At 44.2% G+C, this 15,493-nt stretch overlaps 1 protein-coding gene across 1 annotated transcript; it reads left to right on the forward strand.

The window, feature by feature from the left end:
* The first annotated feature begins 4,042 nt into the window (after positions 1-4,042).
* LOC116374500 (uncharacterized) lies at positions 4,043-8,825 on the forward strand. The gene is made up of 10 exons (XM_031828032.1): positions 4,043-4,970; positions 5,141-5,216; positions 5,500-5,589; positions 6,496-6,588; positions 6,716-6,844; positions 7,011-7,073; positions 7,181-7,246; positions 7,346-7,474; positions 7,797-7,962; positions 8,079-8,825. Exons 3-10 carry the CDS (start codon positions 5,564-5,566, stop codon positions 8,118-8,120), a joined length of 714 nt encoding a protein of 237 aa, XP_031683892.1. The 5' UTR covers positions 4,043-4,970; positions 5,141-5,216; positions 5,500-5,563; the 3' UTR covers positions 8,121-8,825.
* The last annotated feature ends 6,668 nt before the right edge of the window (positions 8,826-15,493 follow it).

Below are 15,493 nucleotides of genomic sequence, written 5' to 3' on the forward strand. Positions count from 1 at the left end.
GAGTACAGTCCCACTGTAGAGGGGGTTAGGAGATAGTTGAGTACAGTCCTACTGTAGAGGGGGTTAGGAGATGGTTGAGTACAGTCCTACTGTTGAGGGGGTCAGGAGATGGTTGAGTACAGTCCTACTGTAGAGGGGGTTAGGAGATGGTAGAGTACAGTCCTATTGTAGAGGGGGTTAGGAGATGGTAGAGTACAGTCCTACTGTAGAGGGGGTTAGGAGATGGTTGAGTACAGTCCTTCTGTAGAGGGGGTTAGGAGATGGTAGAGTACAGTCCTACTGTAGAGGGGGTTAGGAGATGGTTGAGTACAGTCCTACTGTAGAGGGGGTTAGGAGATGGTAGGGTACAGTCCCACTGTAGAGGGGGTTAGGAGATAGTTGAGTACAGTCCTACTGTAGAGGGGGTTAGGAGATGGTTGAGTACAGTCCTACTGTTGAGGGGGTCAGGAGATGGTTGAGTACAGTCCTACTGTAGAGGGGGTTAGGAGATGGTAGAGTACAGTCCTATTGTAGAGGGGGTTAGGAGATGGTAGAGTATAGTCCTACTGTAGAGGGGGTCAGGAGATGGTTGAGTACAGTCTCACTGTAGAGGGGGCAGGAGATGGTTGAGTACCGTCCCACTATAGAGGGGGGCAGGAGATGGTTCAGTACAGTCCCACTGTAGAGGGGGGCAGGAAATGGTTGAGTACCGTCCCACTGTAGAGGGGGGCAGGAGATGGTTCAGTACAGTCCCACTGTAGAGGGGGTTAGGAGATGGTTGAGTACAGTCCCACTGTAGAGGGGGGCCGGAGATGGTTGAGTACCATCCCACTGTAAAGGGAGTCAGGAGATGGTTCAGTACAGTCCTACTGTAGAGGGGGTTAGGAGATGGTTGAGTACAGTCCCACTGTAGAGGGGGCAAGAGATGGTTGAGTACAGTCCCACTGTAGAGGGGGGCAGGAGATGGTTTAGTACAGTCCTACTGTAGAGGGGGGCAGGAGATGGTTGAGTACAGTCCTACTGTAGAGGGGGTTAGGAGATGGTTGAGTACAGTCCTACTGTAGAGGGGGTTAGGAGATGGTAGAGTACAGTCCCACTGTAGAGGGGGTTAGGAGATAGTTGAGTACAGTCTTACTGTAGAGGGGGTTAGGAGATGGTTGAGTACAGTCCTACTGTTGAGGGGGTCAGGAGATGGTTGAGTACAGTCCTACTGTAGAGGGGGTTAGGAGATGGTAGAGTACAGTCCTATTGTAGAGGGGGTTAGGAGATGGTAGAGTATAGTCCTACTGTAGAGGGGGTTAGGAGATAGTTGAGTACAGTCCTACTGTAGAGGGGGTTAGGAGATGGTTGAGTACAGTCCTTCTGTAGAGGGGGTTAGGAGATGGTAGAGTACAGTCCTACTGTAGAGGGGGTTAGGAGATGGTAGAGTACAGTCCTACTGTAGAGGGGGTTAGGAGATAGTTGAGTACAGTCTTACTGTAGAGGGGGTTAGGAGATGGTTGAGTACAGTCCTACTGTTGAGGGGGTCAGGAGATGGTTGAGTACAGTCCTACTGTAGAGGGGGTTAGGAGATGGTAGAGTACAGTCCTATTGTAGAGGGGGTTAGGAGATGGTAGAGTATAGTCCTACTGTAGAGGGGGTTAGGAGATAGTTGAGTACAGTCCTACTGTAGAGGGGGTTAGGAGATGGTTGAGTACAGTCCTTCTGTAGAGGGGGTTAGGAGATGGTAGAGTACAGTCCTACTGTAGAGGGGGTTAGGAGATGGTAGAGTACAGTCCTACTGTAGAGGGGGTTAGGAGATGGTAGAGTACAGTCCTACTGTAGAGGGGGTTAGGAGATAGTTGAGTACAGTCCTACTGTAGAGGGGGTTAGGAGATGGTTGAGTACAGTCCCACTGTAGAGGGGGTTAGGAGATAGTTGAGTACAGTCCTACTGTAGAGGGGGTTAGGAGATGGTTGAGTACAGTCCTTCTGTAGAGGGGGTTAGGAGATGGTAGAGTACAGTCCTACTGTAGAGGGGGTTAGGAGATGGTAGAGTACAGTCCTACTGTAGAGGGGGTTAGGAGATGGTAGAGTACAGTCCTACTGTAGAGGGGGTTAGGAGATAGTTGAGTACAGTCCTACTGTAGAGGGGGTTAGGAGATAGTTGAGTACAGTACTACTGTAGAGGGGGTTAGGAGATAGTTGAGTACAGTCCTACTGTAGAGGGGGTTAGGAGATAGTTGAGTACAGTCCTACTGTAGAGGGGGTTAGGAGATAGTTGAGTACAGTCCTACTGTTGAGGGGGTTAGGAGATAGTTGAGTACAGTCCCACTGTAGAGGGGGTTAGGAGATAGTTGAGTACAGTCCTACTGTTGAGGGGGTTAGGAGATAGTTGAGTACAGTCCCACTGTAGAGGGGGTTAGGAGATAGTTGAGTACAGTCCTACTGTTGAGGGGGTTAGGAGATACAGTGCCTTGCGAAGGTATTCGGCCCCCTTGAACTTTGTGACCTTTTGCCACATTTCAGGCTTCAAACATAAAGATATAAAACTGTATTTTTTGTGAAGAATCAACAACAAGTGGGACACAATCATGAAGTGGAACGACATTTATTGAATACTTCAAACTTTTTTAACAAATCAAAAACTGAAAAATTGTGCGTGCAAAATTATTCAGCCCCTTTACTTTCAGTGCAGCAAACTCTCTCCAGAAGTTCAGTGAGGATCTCTGAATGATCCAATGTTGACCTAAATGACTAATGATGATAAATACAATCCACCTGTGTGTAACAAGTCTCCGTATAAATGCACCTGCACTGTGATAGTATAAGAGGTCCGTTAAAAGCGCAGAGAGCATCATGAAGAACAAGGAACACACCAGGCAGGTCCGAGATACTGTTGTGAAGAAGTTTAAAGCCGGATTTGGATACAAAAATAATTCCCAAGCTTTAAACATCCCAAGGAGCACTGTGCAAGCGATAATATTGAAATGGAAGGAGTATCAGACCACTGCAAATCTACCAAGACCTGGCCGTCCCTCTAAACTTTCAGCTCATACAAGGAGAAGACTGATCAGAGATGCAGCCAAGAGGCCCATGATCACTCTTGATGAACTGCAGAGATCTACAGCTGAGGTGGGAGACTCTGTCCATAGGACAACAATCAGTCGTATATTGCACAAATCTGGCCTTTATGGAAGAGTGGCAAGAAGAAAGCCATTTCTTAAAGATATCCATAAAAAGTGTTGTTTAAAGTTTGCCACAAGCCACCTGGGAGACACACCAAACATGTGGAAGAAGGTGCTCTGGTCAGATGAAACCAAAATTGAACTTTTTGGCAACAATGCAAAACGTTATGTTTGGCGTAAAAGCAACACAGCTCATCACCCTGAACACACTATCCCCACTGTCAAACATGGTGGTGGCAGCATCATGGTTTGGGCCTGCTTTTCTTCAGCAGGGACAGGGAAGATGGTTAAAATTGATGGGAAGATGGATGGAGCCAAATACAGGACCATTCTGGAAGAAAACCTGATGGAGTCTGCAAAAGACCTGAGACTGGGACGGAGATTTGTCTTCCAACAAGACAATGATCCAAAACATAAAGCAAAATCTACAATGGAATGGTTAAAAAATAAACATATCCAGGTGTTAGAATGGCCAAGTCAAAGTCCAGACCTGAATCCAATCGAGAATCTGTGGAAAGAACTGAAAACTGCTGTTCACAAATGCTCTCCATCCAACCTCACTGAGCTCGAGCTGTTTTGCAAGGAGGAATGGGAAAAAATTTCAGTCTCTCGATGTGCAAAACTGATAGAGACATACCCCAAGCGACTTACAGCTGTAATCGCAGCAAAAGGTGGCGCTACAAAGTATTAACTTAAGGGGGCTGAATAATTTTGCACGCCCAATTTTTCAGTTTTTGATTTGTTAAAAAAGTTTTAAATATCCAATAAATGTCGTTCCACTTCATGATTGTGTCCCACTTGTTGTTGATTCTTCACAAAAAAATACAGTTTTATATCTTTATGTTTGAAGCCTGAAATGTGGCAAAAGGTCGCAAAGTTCAAGGGGGCCGAATACTTTCGCAAGGCACTGTAGTTGAGTACAGTCCTACTACACAGAAAAACATAAGGTGCATAGAGGAAACTTTCTCACACTATGTGCAGGACAACAATCCTGCCCCCATGAGAAGGGCAGACATACCACATAGCTCAGCTGAAATGACAGAAAGTGAGTGTCACGGCTGACTAGGTGTGTAGATAGGAATCAGGCGCAGAGAGCAAAGAGTTCCAGGGGAAAGAAGCACTTTATTCCGGCACCAAAAGTAAATGCCCAAACACACAGGGCGCAAAACACTGACCAACCCAAAACAACGGGTAACACGGTCCCGTTGGAGCACCAACGACACAATCGTGAACACCAAAATAATCGCGCACAACAAAGGGGCGGGTTCCACACGCTAAATAGGGAAGCAAATCAAGAACACACAAAATAGGAACAGGTGTAACTAATGAGAAAAAACTAACTGAAAAGAAAAAGGGATCGGTGGCGGCTAGTAGGCCGGTGACGACGACCGCCGTCAACACCTGAACAGGCGGGGGAGCCAACTTCGGCGGGAGTCGTGACAGAGAGTGAGGTTCAACAGGATAATTCCTCAGCTCCAAGGACAAAGGTGGTGTGAATGAACCATTGGAGTTGTTACCTGGTGAGCCATAATCTACAACAATGACCCCTCAAGCTAAGAAAAATAAGAATAATAGGAAAAATGCCAAAAGTGAAGCTAGGGAAGTGGCTATTAAGCCGAGTGACAATCGGGACCAAATAAAAACAGGATAAGGGTCCCCGAAGGCAGTGCAACTCTCTGGGGAATACAATTGAAGAGTAAAGGGTAAAGGGTCATGACATGACTATGTCATGGAAATAACTTTATTCTCTCTAATACCACCATTATAGATGGAGACCATCCTGATACAAACCGCGGTGACACTAGTTTGTCCTGGAAAATCATTGGTGAGTGTTTACGCAAATCTATCACCACAGCTTCCTCTGTATGAGCAAATGACAAGTAAATCTGACCTCAGAATTATGCTACCAAGATCAACTACAGTTAGAAGGCTGTTTTAAAACCTTTTCATTTGTGTGAATATGTCAACATCTGATGACTACATTTTGTTTTTCAGTTGGTGTTGTTGCTGCTCTCCTGCTGGTCATTGCTGGTCTATTCTTAGTGTATAAATCTTGGAGAGACAAACAGTGGTGAGTATCCTATATAACTGTTTTTGTGTTTGAAGGGAGCTCTTTAAGTCAATTAGAATTGTTGCAGAGGGTTTATGTTAGTTATGAGACTAGTTCTCTCTGTCTTACTACTAGGGTTTAAAGTCAGACCAATGGGGTCCTAGCAGGTCACAAACAGGATGAGAACAGTCTGGAACTTGCAGGCCACTTACAAACTATAGACTTGCCGGACATGTTGTCAAGTTACTGTTGTTTATCAAACATTATCCTTAATTTCTTATTAATGTAATAATCTCATCTTTAGCAACCAAGGCCACAGAGATGTGGAAGCGGGTCAGGGCATTCCAGAACCAAACTCCATTCCTCTGATGCAGAATGAGCAACGTGATGCCAGGTAAACCTTTCCACATCACTTTATTGATCTGTAATCAACCACTGAATGATAGTCTCTCTTGTCTTCAGCTGTTGCTATGGGTTATATTAGTTTCTGTCTCTATAGAACAGGGCTCTCCAACCCTGATCCTGGAGAGCTACTGTCCTGTAGGTTTTCACTCCAACCCTAATCTACTGTAGCACACCTGATTCTAATAATTAGCTCAGGGACGGGAAACAGGCGGCCTGTGGACCCCCGTTTTACTGTTGACAGCTAGAATAGTAGAATACACAAGGTGCAATTTCAAAATTTGGTTGTGCATCACTAGTTTTCCTCTTGTCATTGAAAATCACTCAATCACTAAATTTTTTAGATTGATAAATGTATTTAACCAGCTACCTAAACTTGTAGTAATCATCGTCAAATTGCTTACAGGGGGCATTGATTTTGTAAGTCACTCTCACTTAGATATCATATTGACATGCACATATTTCTCTCCACCCTATGGCAAAATGAGTAGAATTGCAGCAAACTTGCTCTAAATCTGCTTAATGTTCTCTAATCCCCGTGGCAAAATGTTGCTTAAGGCCGGCTCTGACTGCATGTGTGAGTGTGAATGTGGGTACTCAGAAGCCACTGTGGTCCCTCATAATGAATTCAGATTTTTGTGGCTCCCATCAAAGTTGCCAATCCCTGAAAGCTGGTTAAAAAGCTGCATCAGGTTAGTTACAACTGGGGTTGGAGAGAGAACCTACAGGAGGGTAGCTCTCCAGGAACAGGGTTGGAAAGCCCTGCTATAGAAGGCGAAGGAAGAATTACTTCTAAATACCAGCAATGTCTATTGGCAAGCAACAACTTTCAGCAAAGACCCTGCCTTTAGAGCCTTGCTTATCCTTTCAGTCATGCTCATCATAATCTCACTTTTAGTGACCAAGGAGGTGAGCCAGGAGAGGAGAGCAGGCAGCCCATGGACAATGAAGAGACAGGCGCTGACAACCCTCTGCTGAATGGAGATGCCAGGTAAACTGTACCACATGACTAATCACCTGCCAGTCCTCTGTAATGTAGGCTATGGATATGGAGAACATTTGTATCCTTCCCAATAGAGATACTTAAATCCTTATCAATGTAATAATCTCAACTTTAGTGGCCAAGGAGAGGAAGGTCTTCTAGGAATGGAGGATGGAAAGCTGTCAGACAATGACCGAGCAGACACTGAAATCTGTCAGAAGACACATGCTGATTCCCATCCACTGAATGTACCCAAGGTTGTCAGGTAAATTCTCCACATGAGGACTCCTTTGATAGATCTTCATTATCTGTTGAATGACAATCTAATTGTCTCATGGATCATGTTAGTCTCTGCCTCTATGGAGGACAGTGTTGTTTCTGGTGGATCAAGAGTTTTAACCCTGATGATATCCCTGTTATTGCTCCCACAGCCAGACTGATGACCCACAGCTTCTGGGTCAACCTCAGAGCAATGGACACGTGCCATATAGAAGGTGAGAATGTGTATGTATCTGTGTGTAAAGTTGCATGGGATGGTAGAGGAGGTTAAATAACTGGTTGAGGTCATGTTTCCTGATCCAGTCTGTATCTTACTCCACAGGGAATCACACCTGACCAATGGGGCTCCAGGTCAGGGTGCTGGTGAGACTTCACCCCTCCTCTGCAGGTGAGTCACTCCTCTGTCAATTAGGCCATGAACATGTAGACCATGTGTACCCCTCTCCAACAGATCCTTAATTCTTATCCATATAATAATCACCCTTAGAAGCCCAGGAGAGGAAGGCGTGCTAGAAGGGCAGGACAGGAAGTCAGCAGACAGTGGGGGAACAGACCCTGAATCCTGTCAGAAGACACATGCTGAACCCCCTCTAGTGAATGGACACCAAGATGTCAGGTAAACCTGATTACATATTGATACATCCACAACTCATTGGGTAATAATGTCACCCACCCCATTTTCCCACGGTTCATGTTAGCCCAGTGTTTCCTGGGGTCCCAAGTTTTGTTTTTTGCCCTAGCACTACACAGCTGATTCAAATAATCAAATCTTAATAATGAGTTGATTATTTGAATCAGCTGTGTAGTGCTAGGGCAAAAAAACAAAATGTGCACCCGGGGGGGCCCGGGATTGAGTTTGGGAAACCCTGTTATCTCTATAGGGAACAGTATTATGGTGGATCATGAATGTGAATGTTGATGTCTTATTACTCCAACAGGGTTAACGATGAGACTAAGGAAGCGACTCCTGGTGCACAGAGTCCAGGACCTCCTCAGATGAATGGAGGTCCTCCCATGTCTAACAGAGCTGCAGGGGAGACCACTGCTCTATTGGACAAACAGGCCTTGGACAAGGACCAAGTCACCAAACCTCATGAGTTAATAGTAAGTACTGTTAATGTCCTCTGACAACTGGTGAACAGTATGGCTTGATATCTAAAATGACGGGGCTCGTTGTCTTTTTGGTCCAGCATATTTGTAACTCTTGTGTTTTTCCCAAGGACCAAGGTCCTAATGACATGGAGTCAAGAGGAGAACTGTAACAAACGGTGGACGTTTGTATAACAAAAGAAAACCTCAGAAGATAAGATACATATATATGATATACAGTACTTATGATAAGATACAGTAATATATGAGATACAGTAATATATGAGATGCAGTACTTATGATAAGATACACATATGTGACTAGCTTCATCATCGTCAGTCATGCCAACCTCAAGACACATTCTGAGCAGTGTTTTACTGCACATTGATTTTCAGAAACCTCAACAGTTTATTCAGTTAATTCTCTATGTGACAGGTATAATGTGGATAGGTTAGGAAACGCGTTTAAGTGAAATCAGTTGAAATTTCAAAACAGCCCATTTACTTGTAGATAACTAAAATGATTATAATCTGAAAATGAGTGTGACTTATGACTGATTATGATACAGCATGTCACATATTAGCTATACAACATTATAATGATATGAAAGGATGGTAAGATCATACTTACACTAGTATTGTATACTATACATACAAGCAAATATAAATGACATACTCATGAGAAGATGCATAAAACATAAACCTCTTTAGTAGAGACATTTCCAAGATCATGAGGTCTTAATGTCTTGTGGACATGTCAAATAGCTAAACATTGACCGGGCTTTATTTCCGCTATATATACACAAATGTATGTGGACACCCCTTCAAATGAGTGGATATGTCTATTTCAGCGACACCATTGCTGACAGGTGTATACAATTGATTACACAGCCATGCAATCTCCATATACAAACATTGGCAGTGGAATGGCCTTACTGAAGAGCTCAGTGACTTTGAATGTGGCACCGTCATAGGATGCTACCTTTCCAACAAGTCAGTTGATCAAATCTCTGCCCTGCTAGAGCTGCCCTGGTCACCTGTAAGGGCTGCTATTGTGGAGCATAATTGGCTCAGCCATGAAGGAGTAGGCCACACAACCACAACAGAACGTGACCGTCGTGTGTTGAAGCGTGTCAGTCGCAATCGTCCGTCCTCGGTTACAACACACACTACAGAGTTCCAAACTGCCTCTGCAAGCATCGTCAGCACAACTGTTCATCAGGAGCTTCATGAAATGGGTTTCCATGGTCGAGCAGCTGCACACAAGCCTAAGATCACCAAGTGCGATGCCAAGTGTTGGCTGGAGGGGTGTCAAGCTTGCCGCTATTGGGCTCTGGAGCAGTGGAAACGCTTTCTTGCTTCACTATCTGTTAGTCCATCAGACGAATCTGGGTTTGGCGGATGCCAGGAGAACGCTACCTGCCCCATTGCATAGTGCCAACTGTAAAGTTGGGTAGAGGAGGAATAATGGTCTAGGGCTGTTTTTCATGGTTCGGTCTAGGCCCCTTAACTCTACAGCATACATTTACATTATAGATGATTCTGTGCTTCCAACTGTGGCAACAGTTTGGGGAAGGCCCTATCCTTTTTCAGCATGACAATGCCCCCATGCACAAAGCGAGGTCCATACAGAAATTATTTGTTGAGATCTGTGTGGAAGAACTTGACTGTCCTGCAGAGCCCTGACCTCAACCCCATTGAACACCTTTGGGATGAATTGGAACACCGACTGCGAGCCAGGCCTAATTGCCCAACATCAGTGGCTGACCTCACTAATGCTCTTGTGGCTGAATGGAAGCAAGTCCCCGCAGCAATGTTCCAATATCTAGCGGAAAGCCTTCCCAGAAGAGACGAGGCAATTATAGCAGCAAAGGTGGGACCAACTCCATATTAAAACCCATGATTTTGGAATGAGATGTTTGACGAGCAGGTGTCCACATACCTTTGGTTATGTAATGTAGCAGAGACATCATTATCACAGGGCCCAGTCTAAGATGCTCTATTTTACTGATGAAATTATTCATTATTTCTGAATTGAGAGTTGCAGCATGTTAGTGTTAAAATAACTTGCATAGGGGCCTCCCGGGTGGCGCAGTGGTTAAGGGCGCTGTACTGCTGTGCCACCAGAGACTCTGGGTTCGTGCCCAGGCTCTGTCGTTACCGACCGGGAGGTCCGTGGGGCGACGCACAATTGGCCTAGCGTCGTCCGGGTTAGGGAGGGTTTGGCCGGTAGGGAAATCCTTGTCTCATCGCGCACCAGCTACTCCTGTGGCGGGCCGGGCGCACTGCGCGCTAACCAAGGTTGCCAGGTGCACGGTGTTTCCTCCGACACATTGGTGCGGCTGGCTTCCAGGTTGGATGCCGCTGTGTTAAGAAGCAGTGTGGCTTGGTTGGGTTGTGTATCGGAGGACGATTGACTTTCAACCTTCGTCTCTCCCGAGCCCGTACGGGAGTTGTAGCGATGAGACAAGATAGTAGCTACTAAACAATTGGATACCACAAAATTGGAGAAAAAGGTGTAAAAAAACCCCACCAAAAACGTATAAAAAATAATAATAACTTGCATAATTTGTCCAAACATTTCACAGACACACACCTGTAATCCTACTTTCAGTAAAGAGCGTTTATCTTCCATTTTCCTTTAAACTCAACTCTGGACCTCGAAACAAGTTCTACTGCATTTTGTCATTCTTCCCCTCAAAATCAGGGACTGATTTAGATCTGTGACACCAGGTGTGTGTGCAATTAATTATGAGGTAGAACAGAAAATCAGCAGGCTCCGGACCTCGTAGGGTAAGAGTTGAGTACCCCTGCTCTAGAAGATACAACAACAGACTTTATTTAAACCACTGTTTTCATAGGAAAGCATGATTGGTCAGTTCAAACAGGTAACAGGTTTGTTCTCTTTATAATGCAATATAGGAGCATTAATAACACATTCTATTCATAATGCATCAGGATGCACAACATAGGTGCTAATAACTGCTCATGAACATCTATAACTACATAAAGCATTATCACCACGATGTGTAATGCCTTATGAAGCAAAGTATTACTATGCCAGATGCCATATTTGAAAAGCACATTAGGAGCATGATATTATATATTAAGTGATAGGCTATATTCTAATTTCACTGCATACCCTCTTACACCTATGTAACTCTGTCTTGAGGGCATAAAGGGATAGTTCACCCAAATTACAAAACGACATGTTGTTGTTCTTACCCTGTAAGCAGTCTATGAACAAGTTAAAGAAATCCAATGCTTTGGTTTTGTTTACTGTACCTGGTTAGGGAAATGCAAACGTTTTAGCGTTTGTAACCCTGTTAAAAGCATTTTTTTGCAAATCATCCTAAAGTGTCAACATTTGATTGTGTAGCTCAATTAAGTCATTTTAAGATGATTTGGACATGAAGCACGAAAACAATGCAAGAAAGGGGATATTGGCTTCACATTACTTGACATTGGATTTGATCTAAAAAGTTTGCATTTGAAGACAGTGGTCATGTAAACAAAACTAAAGCATGGACTGCTGTCTGAGCTTGTCCATAGACTGCTTATGGCGTAAAGAAAGCTAATTATATTTTGTCATTTGAGTGAACAATCCCTTTAACAGGAGTGCGGAACTCCTACGTGAAGTCGTTACAGTATAGCCCTCTGACGCAATTTCCTAAAGAGCATTTCATGTAGGTCATACCACTTAGCTTCATAATCATAAGGCATTATGTTGCTTGCTTAAAATGCTGTAGGAATATATAGACATGTAGGAATATATAGACATTAGCAGCCATTAGTGCCTATTTCATGCAATATGATGTATATATTCATAGATTATAAGGTGTTATAAATACACTTATCACGCATTATCAAGAGGGTATTCATAGGACGTGTTACCCACAGGTCTTGCAGAAGGAACTGTACCCCACATCCCCACCTACTAGGAACATTGTGAAAAATACCACAACTTTAGACAGGAATTGTGTAGCTATGTTGACATTTGTGTTCACCGTTTAATTAGAATGTTTAACACATTGAGAGTGTCTGTCAGGTCAAATGACTTAGGCGAATGACACCCACATACATTGACACCTTATAACCTTAGTGTCAGAAAAGGTTCATTTTCTTCACATTATAATTATTTGTTTACTTACTTGTAATGTATTTGATATGTCCAGTCTGTGGGTTGATCTCATATATTTATGAATGGCTTTCGCCTGATGCTTTATATGGTTAGTTACCTTACACATGTATTTAGTTTCATTTCCTTATTACATTTTCATTTCCATTTTATAGTACTATTCATTTTGACTGTTGGATTGATATGATCTGCTCATACATTGCCATACAAGTGAGTGAGTTAAGACTATTGTTTAATGAACGACTCAGGTCTGATGGATACAGTTGTCCCTCATACTCTTGTATTATTTGTAACAAACTTTCTGCATGTATCTGTATGAGGAAACCTCTACATTATTGTCATGTCTACTTTTTAGCCTGCAAGTTTAGGAGGGCTATTCTGCAGAGTTTTGTGTTTTATATAATAGAAATGTAGAACCAAAGATGACTTAGTATTATAATATGCGTTTAATTCCTTTTATCATTAAAACATTCCTTTCCAGCTTGTGGTCGTGTTTTCTTCAAATGAGACACTGGAGGAGAGGGAAAGATCAAACTCTGATTTATTTAGTCTTTAGTCTCTCGTTTTTAGTTTTTCAAGTTCATGCAGAGACACACACACACACGTGCCACACTAAGGCTCCTGGTTTCTACAGTAGCTACTGTAGACCCTCACAGATGTGATCATGTACACAACTGTACTGAGTTCAAAGTACTGTACAGTATGTTTGTCTTAATTGGATGTCTGATGTGTTCACCCGTAACACACAGTAGACAATGATGGTGTGGTACAGTATGTGGAAGATAATGACTTTACTGATATGGACATTTCCCATACCTTTTGTCTGTGGTAGTGATACATATTATGTACTCTACTTCTTCATACAGATGGACTGAAGGACAGACAGACAGGTGGGCTGAGTTTGCCTGTGTAGACGGTTGATAGATTGGTACGTGATGCCTCTCCCTCAGTAGTTTGCCTGTGTAGACGGTTGATAGATTGGTACGTGATGCCTCTCCCTCAGTAGTTTGCCTGTGTAGACGGTTGATTGGTACGTGATGCCTCTCCCTCAGTAGTTTGCCTGTGAAAACGGTTGATAGATTGGTACGTGATGCCTCTCCCTCAGTAGTTTGCCTGTGTAGACGGTTGATAGATTGGTACGTGATGCCTCTCCCTCAGTAGTTTGCCTGTGTAGACGGTTGATAGATTGGTACGTGATGCCTCTCCCTCAGTAGTTTGCCTGTGTAGACAGTTGATAGATTGGTACGTGATGCCTCTCCCTCAGTAGTTTGCCTGTGAAAACGGTTGATAGATTGGTACGTGATGCCTCTCCCTCAGTAGTTTGCCTGTGTAGACGGTTGATAGATTGGTACATGATGCCTCTCCCTCAGTAGTTTGCCTGTGTAGACGGTTGAGAGATTGGTACGTGATGCCTCTCCCTCAGTAGTTTGCCTGTGTAGACGGTTGATGGATTGGTACGTGATGCCTCTCCCTCAGTAGTTTGCCTGTGTAGACAGTTGATAGATTGGTACGTGATGCCTCTCCCTCAGTAGTTTGCCTGTGAAAACGGTTGATAGATTGGTACGTGATGCCTCTCCCTCAGTAGTTTGCCTGTGTAGACGGTTGATTGGTACATGATGCCTCTCCCTCAGTAGTTTCCCTGTGTAGACGGTTGATGGATTGGTACGTGATGCCTCTCCCTCAGTTTCCCTGTGTAGACGGTTGATGGATTGGTACGTGATGCCTCTCCCTCAGTTTCCCTGTGTAGACGGTTGATGGATTGGTACGTGATGCCTCTCCCTCAGTTTCCCTGTGTAGACGGTTGATAGATTGGTACGTGATGCCTCTCCCTCAGTAGTTTGCCTGTGTAGACGGTTGATGGATTGGTACGTGATGCCTCTCCCTCAGTTTCCCTGTGTAGACGGTTGATGGATTGGTACGTGATGCCTCTCCCTCAGTTTCCCTGTGTAGACGGTTGATGGATTGGTACGTGATGCCTCTCCCTCAGTTTCCCTGTGTAGACGGTTGATGGATTGGTACGTGATGCCTCTCCCTCAGTAGTTTGCCTGTGTAGACGGTTGATGGATTGGTACGTGATGCCTCTCCCTCAGTTTCCCTGTGTAGACGGTTGATGGATTGGTACGTGATGCCTCTCCCTCAGTTTCCCTGTGTAGACGGTTGATGGATTGGTACGTGATGCCTCTCCCTCAGTTTCCCTGTGTAGACGGTTGATGGATTGGTACGTGATGCCTCTCCCTCAGTAGTTTGCCTGTGTAGACGGTTGATAGATTGGTACGTGATGCCTCTCCCTCAGTTTCCCTGTGTAGACGGTTGATGGATTGGTACGTGATGCCTCTCCCTCAGTTTCCCTGTGTAGACGGTTGATAGATTGGTACATGATGCCTCTCCCTCAGTTTCCCTGTGTAGACGGTTGATGGATTGGTACGTGATGCCTCTCCCTCAGTTTCCCTGTGTAGACGGTTGATGGATTGGTACGTGATGCCTCTCCCTCAGTTTCCCTGTGTAGACGGTTGATAGATTGGTACATGATGCCTCTCCCTCAGTAGTTTGCCTGTGTAGACGGTTGATAGATTGGTACGTGATGCCTCTCCCTCAGTAGTTTGCCTGTGTAGACGGTTGATGGATTGGTACGTGATGCCTCTCCCTCAGTTTCCCTGTGTAGACGGTTGATGGATTGGTACGTGATGCCTCTCCCTCAGTTTCCCTGTGTAGACGGTTGATAGATTGGTACGTGATGCCTCTCCCTCAGTAGTTTGCCTGTGTAGACGGTTGATAGATTGGTACGTGATGCCTCTCCCTCAGTTTCCCTGTGTAGACGGTTGATAGATTGGTACATGATGCCTCTCCCTCAGTTTCCCTGTGTTGACGGTTGATGGATTGGTACGTGATGCCTCTCCCTCAGTTTCCCTGTGTAGACGGTTGATAGATTGGTACGTGTTGCCTCTCCCTCAGTTTCCCTGTGTAGACGGTTGATAGATTGGTACGTGATGCCTCTCCCTCAGTTTCCCTGTGTAGACGGTTGATAGATTGGTACGTGATGCCTCTCCCTCAGTTTCCCTGTGTAGACGGTTGATAGATTGGTACATGATGCAAAAATACAAATGCAAAATGTAAAGTGTTGGTCTCATGGTTCATGAGCTGAAATAAAAAATCCCACAAAAGCTTATATCTCAAAAATATTGTGCACAAATTTGTTTACATCCCTATTAGTGAGCATTTCTCCATTTCGCCTGGATAAACCATCCATCTGACAAATGTGGCATATCAAGAAGCTGATTAAACAGCAGTGGTGGAAAACGTATCCAATTGTCATACTTGAGTGAAAGAATAGATACCTTAATAGAAAGTTACTCAAGTGAAAGTGAAAGTCACCCAGTAAAATACTACTTGAGTAAAAGTCAAAGTATTT

The sequence above is a fragment of the Oncorhynchus kisutch genome, linkage group LG6 (assembly GCF_002021735.2).
Source record: "Oncorhynchus kisutch isolate 150728-3 linkage group LG6, Okis_V2, whole genome shotgun sequence".
NCBI lineage: Eukaryota > Metazoa > Chordata > Actinopteri > Salmoniformes > Salmonidae > Oncorhynchus > Oncorhynchus kisutch.